The sequence below is a fragment of the Impatiens glandulifera genome, chromosome 3 (assembly GCF_907164915.1).
Source record: "Impatiens glandulifera chromosome 3, dImpGla2.1, whole genome shotgun sequence".
NCBI lineage: Eukaryota > Viridiplantae > Streptophyta > Magnoliopsida > Ericales > Balsaminaceae > Impatiens > Impatiens glandulifera.
Window position 1 is genome coordinate 48,418,566 of NC_061864.1, and position 15,938 is coordinate 48,434,503.

A 15,938-nucleotide genomic window follows, 5' to 3' on the forward strand; every position below is an offset into this window, starting at 1 on the left:
CCCCTTTCTTGCTTATGGTTAGAACCTTCTAGATCCTGTTACCACCTTCCATGGGTTTTGAGCTTCAAATAATGAACAAGTCATGGACTCTCACTTTTCTCATGGTTAGGAACCTTCAAATTCCTTCCACCATGTTATTGGAATTAAACTTGCAATTTTTGAAATCCACACGCTTTCTACTGTTTTGCCTACAAAAGTGTCAAACGAAACAAATAAAAGGAAAATATTTTATTTCATTATTCATATTCTAAAGGGATAAATCTAATTAAGCATTAAAAACAAACATTTTAATAAAGAAAAAATACTAAGTCTTATACCCTTTACATGATCGTTTGTTTGATTAAAATTAAAATTAAAATGCAAACTTAATCTAATTAATAATTAGAAAACGAAATTATATATAATATATCATATTAACAAATTTTCATATAAAAGATGTTGAAAATTCGTTAAATTCTATATATATATATATATATAAATTATTTAAGGTGACTTAATTACTTAATTAGCCTTGAATGTTGTAAATATAATAAAAGCCTTAGTATCTCTATTTTAGACAAATTATTACCTTAACTTATCCAAAATCAATTATTTTTAGAAACTCAATTATTCTAAACATAATTGCCGTTAAAATAATCCGTACAATGAGCCCGTGTATGAATTTAAAATTAGCATAGACTCGAATTTATTAAAAATATAAAATATAAAATCGGGGGACGAAAAATGAGTGTCTACAAAATGCCACTCTTTGACAAAATTTGTAGAAAATACTATGTTTCAGAAAATACATGTCCAAGCTATAACATATGCACTATGTTTTGAGATTCCCAATTTATAGTTTATTTCAGATTTATTATTAAGCAAAGAAAACAAATTTGACGAGTTCATCGGGTGTGATGATTTTTCATTCTTTAGACTCAGTCGGTAGTCCAATTGTTGAGGACTCAACTTCATCTTATCTTGACGATAAATATGACGCCTGGGGTTCCGGTTAAACCAATCGTTTTTTATTGAAGTTTAAGATATATTTCATAACGAATCAGTCATTTTTTTTTATTGAAGTTCAAGTGAATTTGTGATAACACCAATCACCTCAGATTGGTGTTGGAGATGCATTTCACAGTGAACCAATCATCTTTGATTGAAGTCCAAGTGGACCAACTACCTAAGATTGGGGTTGGAGATTAAACCAATTGTCTTTGATTGAAATTTTGGATGAAATTAATCATCTTTAATTGAAGTTGAAGATGAAACCAATCATCTTTGATTGAAGTTTAAGGTGAAATCAACTGTCTTCGATTGAAGTTAAAATAAAGTCTATCTCCTTCGATTGAGGTTATGGATTAAATCAATCGTCTTCGATTGAGGTTTAAGATGGAATCAATAGCATTCGATTGAGGTTTAAATAAAACTAATCATCTTCGATTGAAGTTAAAGATGGAATCAATCGGCTTCGATTGAGGTTAGATGAAACCAATCGCCTACGATTGAGGTTAAAGATGAAACCAATCGTCTTTAATTGAAGTTGAAGATGAAACCAATTGTCTTTGATTGAAGTTAAAGATGAAACAATTTGGCGACATTGAAATTAAAGATTAACCCTAGAGAGAGAAAATTAAGATTAACCCAAACCCACTAATAATTAAATAAGCCCTAATTGCGTAAAAGACAATTAAGACCAACAACTCTCAATTTATTAACAATCAATGCTTAAACTCACAATCTCCCCCATAAGCTTGATTTGGTTCGAGATTCTTCACACCGAGCAGCTCTCGCATCTCTGCAAATTTGACTCTTACTAGCGCCTTGATGAGAATGTTTGCGCGTTTCTCTCTGGTACTTACAAACTCTATAACAATTTGTCGGTTCTCGACACATTCACGGATGAAGTGGAACCAAGTGTCGATGTGTTTATTGCATTAATGAACTATTGAGTTCTTCATTAATGTTATTGCGGACTTGTTGTCGACATAAAGGGTTACTAGCCTCGGCTCGCATCTGAACACCTCACTCAACAAGTTTCTTAGCTAAAAGCCTTGATACAACGCTGCAGTAGCTTCCATAAACTCCGCCTCACATGTATATAAAACAACAGTTCGCTGCTTTTGAGAATTTCTGGTGATCAAATTCCTGTTGAGATAAAAAAACACCATCCCTTTAGTACTTTTTATGTCGTTTGTGTCACCGACTAGGTCGTTGTTAGTAAAACCAACAAGTTCTTCAACTTGTCGTTCTTTTCTTAATTGAATCCCATAACTCGTTGTTTCCTTTCACATAATAAAAAATGTGTTTTAATATCTATTGGTGTAAAGTGGTAGGTTGCTCCATTTATCGACTCACTATGACAACTACATAAGAGATATCAGGTCAAGTATGCGTCAAGTACTTGAGACATCCGATGACGTCTATACTCCTTATGATTCACTAAGCTTCCTTCCACATCCTTTCCGAGCTGCAACTTTGCTTCCATAGAATATTTGCTTGAGTTGCAATCCTCCATTGTAAACTATTTCAACATATTTTCTTTATAAGCTTCCTACTTCAACTCGATGTTATCTTTCTTCTGGTCCACCTCGATACCAAGATAGTACGAGAGTAGCCAGAGATCACTCATCTCAAACTCCTTCATCATCCATTTTTTGAACTCCTCAACACCCTTGATGGTTGATCCTATCACGATCAAGTCATTTACGTATACGCCAACAATGAGTATTTCTTTTCCATAGTTTCTCGTGTACACAACCTTCTCTTGAGAACATTTCACGAAGTCGAGACTCATCATTCTCTTGTTGAGGCAAGTATTCCACACCCTTGGTGCTTGACGCAGTCCGTAGAGAGCCTTGTATAACTTGTACACCTTGTGCTCTTTATTATTGATGATGAAGCCTTCAGGTTAAGCGGCATAGACTTCTTCTTCAATTTCACCATTGAGAAATTCTGATTTGACATCCAAGTGGTGAAATTTCCCATCAACGATGAGCTGTGATGAAAAGAATTAGCCTAACTGGCAAGTTTTGCCACTAGTGCAAAGGTCTCCTCAAAGTCAATGTCTTGCTTCTGCACACAACCTTTCGCTACCAATCTCGCTTAGTGCTTGAGGATTTTGCCTTTGCTGTCTCTTTTCAACTAGAAAATCCAATTTAACTCGATGGTCTTTTGACCGGGTGCTAAGTTGGTTAGCTCCCATATCTTGTTTTTCCTAATGGACTCGAGCTATTTCTTCATGGTCTCATACCACGACTCTTTGACAGCTGCCTTGTGATATGTTGTTGGCTCATCGGTGGTGAGCAACAACATTTCATCACGATCCATCTCTACCATTGGTGCCTCTTCATAGACATCTCGTAGGATTCCGAACTCCACGAAATTTTGTACAAGCGCATTGTTGTTGTTGCACCACTCCCACTTCTTCTCCTTTTCGAACACGACATATCTGCTCACACAAATTTTATCTTCCAACAATGCCCCTAGTATTGACATAGAAGTTTGATTGTTTTGGAATCCCAAGTTCCATTTAGCTTGAACTTTGTGGGGATCTATATAGTCCCAACTCAAGAATTGAATTGTTGGGTATTATACTTTTATTGGGACCGAGACCGTGACAAGTTGTCTACGTATTCTCATAACAAGGAGAAATCAGGTCCGACCATAGTTCTGAAATTATATCACAGATAGATCGTGATTCTAAGTTCTACTGAGGATGTTCACTTAAGTCTCTAATGGAATAGAAATTGACTTAAGGCTGGGAATGTGATGATTTATTTTTCATCTTTTTGAAAATGCCCCTATTGTTGACATAGGAAATTCGTTATTTTATTGGGACCAAGCTCTTGACAAGCTGCCTACGTATTCAATAAAAGGAGAAATCAGATCATTGTATCACGGATAGACCGTGATTCCAGTTGGATTTTGTATGGTTTAGAATCTCCTGCAGTGGAGTCACGTTTATTGTTGCATTGTTGGGGATTCAACAAATTTGTTTGTTGGGGATTCATTAGGTGTCCAGTCCCTTGTGTGAACCGCTGGAGATTTTTATACTAAAGTCTGCTAGGATTTATTTTATTTTACTTTATAGGGACCTAACCCATGATAGACTGCCTACATATTCTCATAAAAAGAGAAATAAAGCCTGAACGTAGTTCTGTTCACTTAAGTCTGAACTTCTTAGGGATTTTTTTTTTGAATTTTTATTTTGATCATTTTTATTTTAGTAAAAATGCCCCTAGTGTTGACATATAAGTTTTTTTTGTTAGAAATTTATTGAGACCGCACCCATGATAGACTAACTACATACTCTCATAACAAGGAGATATCAGGTGTGAACATAGTTTGTAACTTGTGGTTACGAAGTTTAGGTTTTCATGAATGTATTTCATCACACATGCTCTAAATGAAGTATCTTTTGAGCATGTCGATATTGAAGGGTGCTGACAGTTCTTCTCCGTCTAAGGTGGTCAATCGTGGGGACATCCGAAAATACCTTCTTAACGAGGTAGGGTCATTTCCATGGTGTTTGAAATTTCTCTCTAGTGTCTAGTATCCGTAGGTTCTTCTTTAGAGCTAGAGTGCCTTTTGAATGCTCCTAGGTTCTACAAGAGTTTATGAATTAGAACAAAAACACTTTACTCTAATTTTAAGAAACAAACAACAACAATAACCATCAAACAACAAACAAACAATTGATTATCTAGCCTTAAACATATACAACTTTGTGACTTCTTCAAATTTGATATCCCATTTTTGACATAATTCTCAATTATCCGAGTTTATGAGAATTCTCCTTCATGTGTGAAATTGGATAACTCTTTGAAAGAGCTATGAGTAAGAGACCTTTTAACTTTTAATTTCTTTTAGAAAGAGAAAATGGTGGAAGGTGATCACATGTTCATTATGAAACAAACTAATTATTACGCATAAAACTACTTGACTTAATTATTTTTAAGTATATATATAATTTGAATGAATTGAAAAGGGAAATTTGACGAAATAACCTCAGGGGTAAATGAGTTGGTAATCAGCACATAATTTTAAATGCGTTGTTGACCATTTCATATTTTTTTGGACAAAATTGTCCCTGTTGCGAGACACAACCGCCGGTTGCGAGACGTAACCGGATGCAATGTAAAAAGTCCACAATCGCGAGACGCAACCCCGGTTGCAAGAAACAACCATCATTCGCGAGACGCAATTTTTTTTTAGAATATTTTTTTTGTACTTTTAAAAAAAAAAATTTCGTCTCTCGATTGCCGATGCAACCGGGATTACGTCTCGCGATTGTGGACTTTTCACATGGCATTGTGGACTTTTACAGAGCATCCGGTTGCGTCTCGCAACAGAGACAATTTCGTAAAAAAATATGAAGTAATTACCAACGCATTTAAAATTATGCGCTGATCACCTGCTCATTTTAGTTCTTTGTAGTATCATTTCGTCAAATTTCCTCAATCGAAAGTGGGTAAAAAACAACGTATTATTATTTTATATAATTGAAAATTTTGAATTAAATAAAATTAGTCAATAATTGAATACAAATTAAGAATGTTAATACAAAATGAAATATAAGATGGAGAGAAAGTAGTCATGCTTATTTCATAACGACCGACGGCTTTCCAAAATCTAACCTTGGACACGCACAAAAGTGACAGCTCGATCCCATGTCTGAATTTGGGATCTCTGAACATCGATAATTAATTCTCCATTAACAATCATGCGAGGAAGGAAGGAGATAGTCATCCGCCTTCAAATCTTCAGATCTTCCAGATTTAAGATCCTAACCTGAAACCCTAGCGTCTTTTCCACCATCTCAAGGTAAGTCTCCCGCCTTATTCGGATCATTCTGCAGCTACTTGTAAGTGTGACTGGATCCTTCAGATTTACAAGTGCATTTCTATTGAGCATTTTGTAAATTCGAAGAATTATCTTAAATGTTCGATTGAATTCATTGAACATTCAGCTACATTGCGTATTTTGTTATGAACTCTAGTGATCCGTTTGTTCATTTGCTCAGAGCGATTGATAGGAGGAGAGATTGACTGATAGTTATATACTAGAGAAAGAAATATGCAGCACGTTGCTGCAACAGTTGAAGATCAGCTGATACAGAAAGCAGTTAAGGATGAATGTCCTTGGGAGAATCTGCCAAAGCGGCTTCAAGCTACTTTAGGTTCAAAGGAAGAATGGCATAGAAGGTTAGTTAATCATCTTTGGTTTGTCTAGATCTTGCAGTTTAAATCCAGGTTTTTACTAGATATTTTTATCTGGATATTGTTGTATTTCAGGGTAGTTGAATACTGCTTGAAGAAAAGACTCCCATGGAGTACTTCTTTTGTTCGCAAAGTAATCAAAGAAAGTGAATACTATGAAGACATGATGCGTTATTTGCGAAAGAATCTGGCGGTGCGTATGAAGAGTATATTTTGCTTCTTTAGGTATTGAGAAAAAAGATAAAATCATATACTTGTAAATAGGGCATATATCAAAGAAGTTATCGTCATAATTCCAAGGACAGTTTTGTAAATTACAATAATGCGATAGTAAGAATAGGAAAAAGAGAAAAACTACCCAATTATACTATTTGCTTTGTTTTTCATAGAAGTTTTGCAAATTGCTTTATTTTTCATATAAGTCTAATGAAAGTGTTGCGAAATTATAAAGTTGGTTAGTGTGAGTATTTTATTTATTTATTTTGCAAATGGGATGTACCCACCCATCAAGTAATACTCCATATCATAATGGTTTGTTGGAAGCTCTAACCATTAGTTTAAGCTCACAGAATTACTCTTGATTTGTCTGGTTGTGGTTGCAGCTATTTCCGTATCACTTAGCAGATTATGTTTGCCGTGTCATGAGAATTTCCTCATTCAAATACTACTGTGATATGATATTTGAAGTGATGAAAAATGGTAAGCACTAATCTCTAGATATGCACTTTAACACATATTTTGTATCCTCGTGAATCAGTTTTTTTACTTTCTCATCTTAATTTTCTCTTTCAAATTCAGAGTTCCTCAATCTTTGGCCTGTCCACTTTTCTTTTTTTGTTTTCTCTTTTCATAGGAATATATGATTCATGGGTGCTAAAATTGTTTCGGATTTCAAGTATTTGAACAGTTTTTATCTTTTGACTTGATGCAGAACAACCATATGACAGTATCCCTAATTTTAGTGCTGCAGATGCCCTGCTACTTACAGGAATAGGAAGAAATGAATTTATTGATATCATGAATAAGTGCAGATCTAAGGTACCTCTTTACTTCTTTTTTTATGGGAAAAAGGTACCTCTTTACTTGTATTTAGCTACTTATGGATATTTTAGAATATGTTGTACTTTTAAAAAATAAAAGTAAAGATGATGTGTTTTACATTACCCTGATTCATGATTTTAGTCGTATAGTAAGTAATATTCATCCTAAATGATGTAAATAACAAGTTTGAACTTGACACACCCAATTTGGCTTTTTGATATAGAAAACTTGTGAATTCGTTCGGTCTGAGAATTCTACCTTTCTTCCTTCTGTAATATATTCTTTATTCTTATGGTCTTGTCAGTATCCTAGGATTGTGAATGCTTTTGTTTTTCCATTTTCTCAGTAGATTGTGCTAAAAGCAGGTAAAATAAAGCTTGATCTGTGGTGTAAGAACATACCTCATACATGGTGTCACCTGTTTCATGCTAAACTTTTTGTCATATTCTCCCATGATGAGAGTTCTCTGGCTGCTATCTGGCATCTTCTTTGTTAACTAGACCTGGTTATGGTTCACACATTGACACAATTATACCTTGTTTGATGTGTAGGTTATTTGAGAGTATTTCCAAATAACTCACTATCAAATCTACATCACATAATTCAAATAATCAACTAAATACCCTCTCTTTAAAAAAAAACAATTATTTATCCATTATATATTTTTGTATCCCAGAATCGAGATATAATTGAGGGTACAAAAATATGAGGAGAGAGAATAGACTCAACAACTAGGGTTGAGATACAACTTGAGATGAGAGAAGATAGAAATATGAGGAGAGAGAATAGACTCAACAATTAATTTTCAGCATAACAAATTCTAATAAGTCTTCCTCTTTATACTAATCTACATGGCATTTTGGTTATTGTAAATGATAATCAGAAAATGGACGCCCTTTCTGCATTTTCTCCATAAAATGTATTTCCATTTTACCTAATTAAAGATAAAGGGAAGGTTTATATGGAAGTGGTATTGTTCTATTTCCAAAGTCGAAATACTCAATCTGAGAAGTGAGAACCTAATAAGAATTTAGGGAAATTTTTAATAAAAAAATCACTAGTGTTGAAGAACAAATCATGCACATGAATGTGAATTCCTAGCTTTGGGTTTCCCTTAATATAGCTCACATGAGGTGATTGATCAGTCATGCACTAATTCTGTTGCTGATAATATTATTAAGTTTTAATATCTTCTTATGTTACTTTCAGATATAACTCATTGGAATTGATCAGAAATATTGTTTTCATATTTCTTTCTTTTTTTGAGCCATGCAGAAAATAATGTGGAAGATAAACAAGTCAATAGCAAAAGAGTTGTTGCCCACACAGCCTGTGGACTTTGCTATCGACCCATGGTGGGGAATTTGTCTTGTTAATTTTACTTTGGAAGAATTTAAGGTAATGCTTGTGGCCTTGTGATTATCAAATCAAGACAAACCATTCTTTTCAGCTTTCATGTCTTCATTTCCCTTTTAAGTTCCAAAAGTTCTTTCATTTTAACATTCAATGTTTTTAATTGCAATGATGCTTCAAATGTTTATTTTCTTTCTGTCTTGACTACACTATGTCTTCAGAAACTCTCTGAAGAAGAAATGGCAACAATTGATAAAATTTGTAAGGAAGAAGTAAATGCCTACATACTTTTTGATTCTGAGATTATAAAGGGCCTCTACCGACGAGGATTAGTTTATTTTGATGTCCCCGTGTATCCAGATGACCGCTTCAAAGGTAACCTTCAGTCATTTTTAGTTTCCGCATATCCAGTATGTTTTAAAATGGAAATTCGTTTGTACAAGTCTATGAGCTTTTCCGATATAGTTTATTTCTTCAAAATAATCCGATTATTTTGAAGAAAAAACCTTGATTGATGGAAAAGTATATTATTTTGGTTAAATCGTTAAAATATCATTGTATTTAAAAATTAAAGTAAGTGTATTTTAGTTGAAAGTTTAATTGATGTGATAAAGGATCATCAAAACAAGGTCTATTTCAAATGGGTAGGGAAATCTGTGTATTTGGGATAGAGATGCTTGTTACATCCATTTTCCTGCTTTTAAACTTGTAACTCTGTATTTCAGCCTTCTTAGGCCTTGTTCGGATTGGAGTTTTTAAAAAAACCTAGAGGGAGAAAAAAATAATGATTGTTGATGATTTTGAGGAAGTGATGATTATTTTTGGTAAAATGACTTAAAAGGTATTGATATATAAATAAAATAAAAAATAATAATTTAAAATAGAGGGTATTTTAGTATTTTGATTAATGAAATGAGTGATGTAATTGTTGAGAAGTGATTGATTGAAAAATTGATTTTGTTTGGGTTATTTTAAAAACCCAAAGAGAACATATATGTAGATTTTTTTTTAAATAAGGGCCTATGCTAGTAGGACTATTATAAAGTACACCCTCGGGATCATTATGGAGTTGGAGCACTAATTTATTTACTTATTCAGTTTCCAGGCTTGAAGGATTTGTTTCCAACAGGGAGCAGTTGTATGAAGATCCAACTGAGGAGTAAGGCAGTTTGTAAATAAGTAATTTTAGCCAGTAGACTTTTATCTTCTTATTACTTACGATTTTCTAACAACTTTTAATATTTCTATTACAGATTGCTTTATGCAGTATTTGTTGTTTCAAATGAAAATTCAACTGTCGCTGAATTGGCTGCCACATTACAAGCAGACCTTTCTCAACTACAGGCTGCTGCATCATTTGCTTGTAGGCTGGGTTGGGCAGTAAAAGTAATTGACCCGGCATCAATTCTTCAAGATTCATCTGCATCTGGCAGTCATATTAATCTCATTGATGATGAAGATGGTTCTCATGCCTCAGCAAACATGTCAACCAATGGTACTAATTTTTCAAGAGATGTTCCGGTTATGGAAAACTTTGCTGCAAGTCCTGGCTATGCTCGTGTTGCTTTTGTAGTTGATGCTAATATCACATCATATCTAATGATGGGATCTGTTTCACCAGGTTGGTAAACCATTGTCTTTTTGTTCTTTAGTTTTCTTCTTAAGAGACCAAATTTTCGGACTTGTTTGGATTAAATCTAAATAAACCAATATCTCATAATCAATCACTTATTTCATCAAATTTTTGAATAACATACCAAAATACCTTGTAATTCCTTATATCATTTTCAATTATTAAATACATAGGGCTTGTTTGATGTGGGGTTCTTTAAAAATAATTTGGAGCTTGTTTGATTTTTTTTTGAAAAAATATGAAGTCCTTGTTTGATGAAGGGTTATTTGGATTTTATTTAAGTAACCCCTTATCTCATAATCAATAAAATCATTCAAATTGACAACCAAAATATCAAATTCAGGTTATTTAAAAAGAAAAACTTACATCAAACAAGCTCCAAATTTTTTCCAAAAATATTATTTGTGAAAAGTGGTTTATCTGGGTAAAATGACTAGATATCCTTAGTAATTAATATTTTAAAATACTATAAATAATTAAGTAGAGTATTTTGGTTGATGATTTGATGCAAGAAAAGATTGATGATGATATATCCAAATAAACCACATCAAACAAGCTCATGTTTTTCTTTTTTGTTGATCTAACCTTGTTGATGTAAAAAGAGATTTATTTGGGTTAATTGTCTAAAATATCTTTTAATTTTTTTAATAAATAAAATAAAGTTAGGTAGTTTAGTTAATGATTGGAATGATTTGATGGAAAAGTGAAGATACTAAATCTAAATAAACCACATCAAATAAGGCCTAATGTTTTGATATTTGACCCACATAATTCACTTTTCTCATCCAATTATATTTGTTTTTTCTTTCATAAAAACCAGTATATTTCTAAATAAACCTACATAAATTCTTCCGAGAATTCTAGACATTTTGCATGGTAACATTGATTTTCTTTCCTTTTGATCTCATGTAGGATTGAAATCTCATGCTGTAACATTATATGAAGCTGGAAAACTCGGCCATGCTAGCATTGCTGATCTTTGCAAGGATCTAAGCACACTAGAGGGTGCGAGGTTTGAGGGAGAACTGCAGGAATTTGCAAATCATGCATTTAGTTTGCGATGTGTTCTCGAATGTTTAACGTCTGGAGGTATCGCTATTGAGGAGGATATTTCTGATCATGTCAGTCTGGCCTCTTTAAGAAATTCAAGCAACAAGAGGCGTGCCTTGGCAAACTCGTCCGAAAATCTCAATGACGATTACATTCCTGTTGAAGGTATCGATGAAGAGACATCTAGTTCCCTTCCATCAGATGTTGATGACGATAAAGCGTTGTTAGATGAAGAGAGAGTACCATCACCTTCGTTAGTAAAAAAGAAATACCACGTGGATATTCTCAGATGCGAAAGTCTAGCTTCTCTTGCACCAGCGACTCTCGATCGTGTATTTCATCGTGATTATGATGTAGTTGTATCAATGGTTCCTCTTCCACCATCTTCGGTTTTACCTGGACCGAAAGGTCCAATTCATTTCGGTCCTCCTTGTTATTCAGCAATGACTCCATGGATGAAACTAGTCCTATATTCATCCGTCGGTAATGGACCTTTAACTGTTGTACTAATGAAGGGCCAATGCTTACGTATGCTTCCTGTTCCTTTATCCAGTTGTGAAAAAGCTCTTATATGGTCATGGGATGGATCTTCAGTTGGAGGATTAGGAGGAAAGTTTGAAGGTAATTTAGTGAAAGGAAGCATCCTTCTACATTGCTTAAATTCACTTCTTAAATATTCTGCAGTACTAGTGCAGCCACTTAGCAAAAAAGACCTTGATGAGAACGGAAAGACAGTTACCATGGACGTTCCATTTCCTTTGAAGAACTCTGATGAATCCACTGCTGATATAGGAAAGGAATTAGGTTTAGGTGCTAAGGAAAGCTCGAAATTGAATTCTATGCTGAGTGATCTCGCGAATAAGATAGAGCTATGGAGTATAGGCCATATTCGGCTTTTGAAACTTTTCAAGGAGAATGAATCTGGAAGGTTTTCATCAACAGATGATCAGTATGAATGGGTTCCGTTAAGCATTGAATTTGGGATTCCTTTATTTAGTCCGATATTGTGTAAAAGTATATGTAAAAGAGTTGTTGGGTCTCAGTTGCTTCAAACTGATTTGTCGTCTAGGCATCGAAATGCTATGCAAGATCTGAGGAAGAAGTTGAGGGAAATTTGTGCTGCTTATCAAGCATTGGGTCCGTCTGCTAGACTTCTTTATCAGAAAGAGCAACCGAAAACTCCACGTAAGCAACTTATGAATTATGCGAGTGGGAGGTGGAATCCGCTGAGTGATCCTTCGTCTCCTATTGCTGGGGCCTCGAGTGAGCATCAGAGGGTAAAACTTGCTAACCGACATCGTTTTCGTACTGAAGTCCTGAGTTTTGATGGGAATATTCTCAGGTATGTATTTTTTTTGTTGTCTATTTAGAATAAACTTGTGCATCAAATGGACTATTTTATAGTAATCTGTTGGGATGAGGTATTTTGCTCACTTGAATGATGACTTGATCTTTTGATCTAGGGTTGTTTGAATAACCTTTTTTTGGGTTAGGTTATTATTTGGGAAAAAACGTTAGGGGTATAAATATATAATAATATTTTGTATTTTTAAATTTCACATTGGGAAGCTGCTTAAAAATATCAAAAAGAGTTCAATTCATTTAAACTCATTTTATTCCATCCTGTAGTAGACTGTCCAATATTGTTTTTTGAACTTCCAAACCCCAAAAGAAAGTCAATTACCTGTTAAGTTCTCTTGGTTACACATGTAAGAAAAATCAAACATCTATCTTTGGAAGTTCTCCGACTTAACTGAAAGTTTGGGGAGCAAAATACCCATTATCTCTAATTCATTTAAGATAAATTTTCCTCTCTTTTTCTTTTGGCTAGTTTATTAATAGATGAGTTCCTTACTTAATGTCCTGAATCTCCTGATCCTGAATGCTGATATTATATTTTGGTTTTGAACAAACCTGCAGATTCTATGCTTTGAAGATAGAATTCTAAATCGAATTCCTATTCCTCTCGTCCAAACACAGTCTTTCTATGTGTTATTTAATGCAAGTTGTGTTCGAACTTTCGTTTGAATTATAGTTAAACTTTTCTTTAGTTTTTGCTGCGTTTTGCCTCTCCATCTCAAGTTCAAGTTATAAACTCTTTTTTATTTTCTTTCAGATTTTAATAAAAATAAATCTCCGATTTCCCTAGAGAAACAAAACACAGCCTAATCCAATTAACCAGACTGTTTCTAAAAGGAATAGCTGTTTTTGCATTTGATCAATTTCCCCCTTTTTTGTAGCTTATTAATAGATGAGTGCTACCATTAAGCTGTAGACATCTGATTTTTTTAATAATATATATTTTGGTTTTTAACTAAATCTGCAGATCATATGCTTTAAATCCTGTCTATGAAGCTGCTTCCAGGCCCATTGAAGACGACTCTTCTGTAAACCCTATCAGTTCTGAACCAGATGATGAAACAGAAAACAAAGAAGTAGTTTTACCAGGCGTTGATCTAATCTTTGATGGCTATGAACTTCACCCATTCGATATCGGTGCTTGCTTGCAGGCTCGCCAGCCCATCTCTCTAATAGCCGATGCATCCTCTGCTTCTGCATCTTTGGAAAACTAATAGGGTTTTTGTTGCAAATGCCAGAAAGAAAAGAAAAAAAAAGGATTTGGTTACTCTCGTCTTCTGCAAATCGAGGCCCGTGATGAGGTAACAAACAAGCCAGTTAGTCTTATCGTTTAAGATTGATATTTTCATCTTCATGTTTTGGTGGTTTATTTATGTGCAGGTGGTGCTCATAGTCACAGGATATAATTCATTCAATAGGTTTATGTTTGAAGAAAAATGAAAAAAATTAATTTTTTTTAATTCTGAACAAAAATCCCTATTGGGAAAATGTCAGGAATGTTAAGAGCAAAGTGGGAATTTAGATGTTACCGTTATGCCAAATTTACACATACTGTGTACAGTACATCCTATAATTTTTGTCATATAAGTGTTTGAGGTTTTTGTTTATCAATTGATTTATGTGGACCTGTTTAATCAAAATTTATTTCATCATGATTTGTTTTCAGTCATCCAATTTTTGGTCTTTGCTGTAATTGTTAGGTTATTTGAAAATTGATATTTTGTCACAAATTTTGTTGCACCAAAATTATTTTTAAAAAATTTCAACAGTTAAAATTGGTAGAGATTTTGATTTTTTACTTGTTTATTTATTTATCTAGGAAACAAGTATACCTTGCACTCTTATTATTATTGAGGAATATATCCTTGAATTCTTTCTATAATTGTATCATTACCTTCATATTGGTGATGCCATAATAATTTTCTTCTACTCAAATAAAAATATATTATATAATAATTAATAAGAACAAATAGATTCAATTGGATTTAGTTGATGGTCTTGGCGTAGTAGGTAATGTCTTTCATTCTCCGATAATATTACTCTCTCCTCAATCCAGTTATATTTTCCCGTCTCTTTGTCCCCGCTGAAAATCATTTTTGATTCATTCTTCGTTCGTTTTTGCACATCTGTTGTTCAATTCAGTTATATCTCCTCGTCTCTTTCTCCCTACTGAAAATCATTTTTGATTCATTCTTCGTTCTCACACCTTTTTCCGTCTCTTTGTCCCTGATGAAAATCATTTTTGATTTATTCTTCGTTCGTTTTCGCACATCTGTCGTTCAATTTAGTTATATCTCCACGTCTCTTACTCTTACTGAAAATTATTTTCGATTCATTCTTCGTTTTCACACCTTTATAGTTTAAGTTGCTTATAGGTAGACTGTTGTGATGGATTATGGTCTCATTCAGGGCCGGCCCTAAGGATTGGGGCCAATGCAATTTTACATTTTGTGGCCCCTAATATTATAATTTTTTTTTAAATTTTTTTTTAATTAATAATTATAAATATTTTAATTAACAAAATATATAATCTGAGTTAAATATATAACAACAATATCTCATATATAAAACATTTCATAATAAATATCAAAAACATTAATATAATAAGTTTTATATGAAAAAAAGATACAATAATAATTAACAACTATGAAAACACACATATCGATCTAAAAAAACAAACAAAATATAAAAACATACTTCTCCTTGCATTTTTGGAAGCAAAATTTTCAATTAAGTCATCATATTTTAATTGTTCTAAGCACTCCTTTTCAATTGATATCATCGCTAATCCATTTAATCTTTCTTGTGACATTGAACTTCGTAAGTAAGTTTTTATCAACTTCAACTTGAAAAAACTTCTCTCTGCTGAAGCAACAGTAACTGGTATAGTCAACAAAATTCGATAAACGATCCCTACATTTTGAAAACAATCTGCTTCCCATAATGACCTTGTAAAATTAAGGATGTCAATTGATCTTTTTACTTCTGTCGGTAATATTGTCTTCAAATTAATGAGCTCTTTAAATAACGCATCCCCATAAATGTCCATTTGTTGATTGTGTTTCAAGAAATTTTCTAATTTAGTGCAATCCTGCCTCAATTGCTCTTCACTAACACTTTTGTATTTTCCATTGAACAAAAATCCAAAGAGTTCTTCAAAACGTTCAAGTTGTTCAAACCGATCCCGAAGCGATGTAAGAGCTTGGTCTATAATGCGGAGAAAATATGTAATTCTAAATTTATCCTCTAATTATTGATTACCATCGGATAATCATTCACTCCCTCATCAAATTTCTTCG

At 33.5% G+C, this 15,938-nt stretch overlaps 1 protein-coding gene across 2 annotated transcripts; it reads left to right on the plus strand.

Annotated features, from left to right (window-relative positions):
• Positions 1-5,608: 5,608 nt before the first annotated feature.
• LOC124929148 (protein FAM91A1) lies at positions 5,609-14,313 on the plus strand. Of its 2 annotated transcripts, XM_047469434.1 has the most exons (11): positions 5,609-5,808; positions 6,008-6,188; positions 6,279-6,396; positions 6,806-6,902; positions 7,135-7,241; positions 8,520-8,642; positions 8,819-8,972; positions 9,696-9,756; positions 9,851-10,218; positions 11,143-12,622; positions 13,607-14,313. In XM_047469434.1, the coding sequence occupies exons 2-11, from the start codon at positions 6,061-6,063 to the stop codon at positions 13,851-13,853; spliced, it is 2,883 nt and encodes a 960-aa protein (XP_047325390.1). In that variant the 5' UTR covers positions 5,609-5,808; positions 6,008-6,060; the 3' UTR covers positions 13,854-14,313. The 2 variants fall into 2 exon arrangements, with proteins under 2 accessions (XP_047325390.1, XP_047325391.1); XM_047469435.1 differs by lacking the exon at positions 5,609-5,808 and having other exon boundaries at positions 6,157-6,188; positions 6,279-6,428.
• The last annotated feature ends 1,625 nt before the right edge of the window (positions 14,314-15,938 follow it).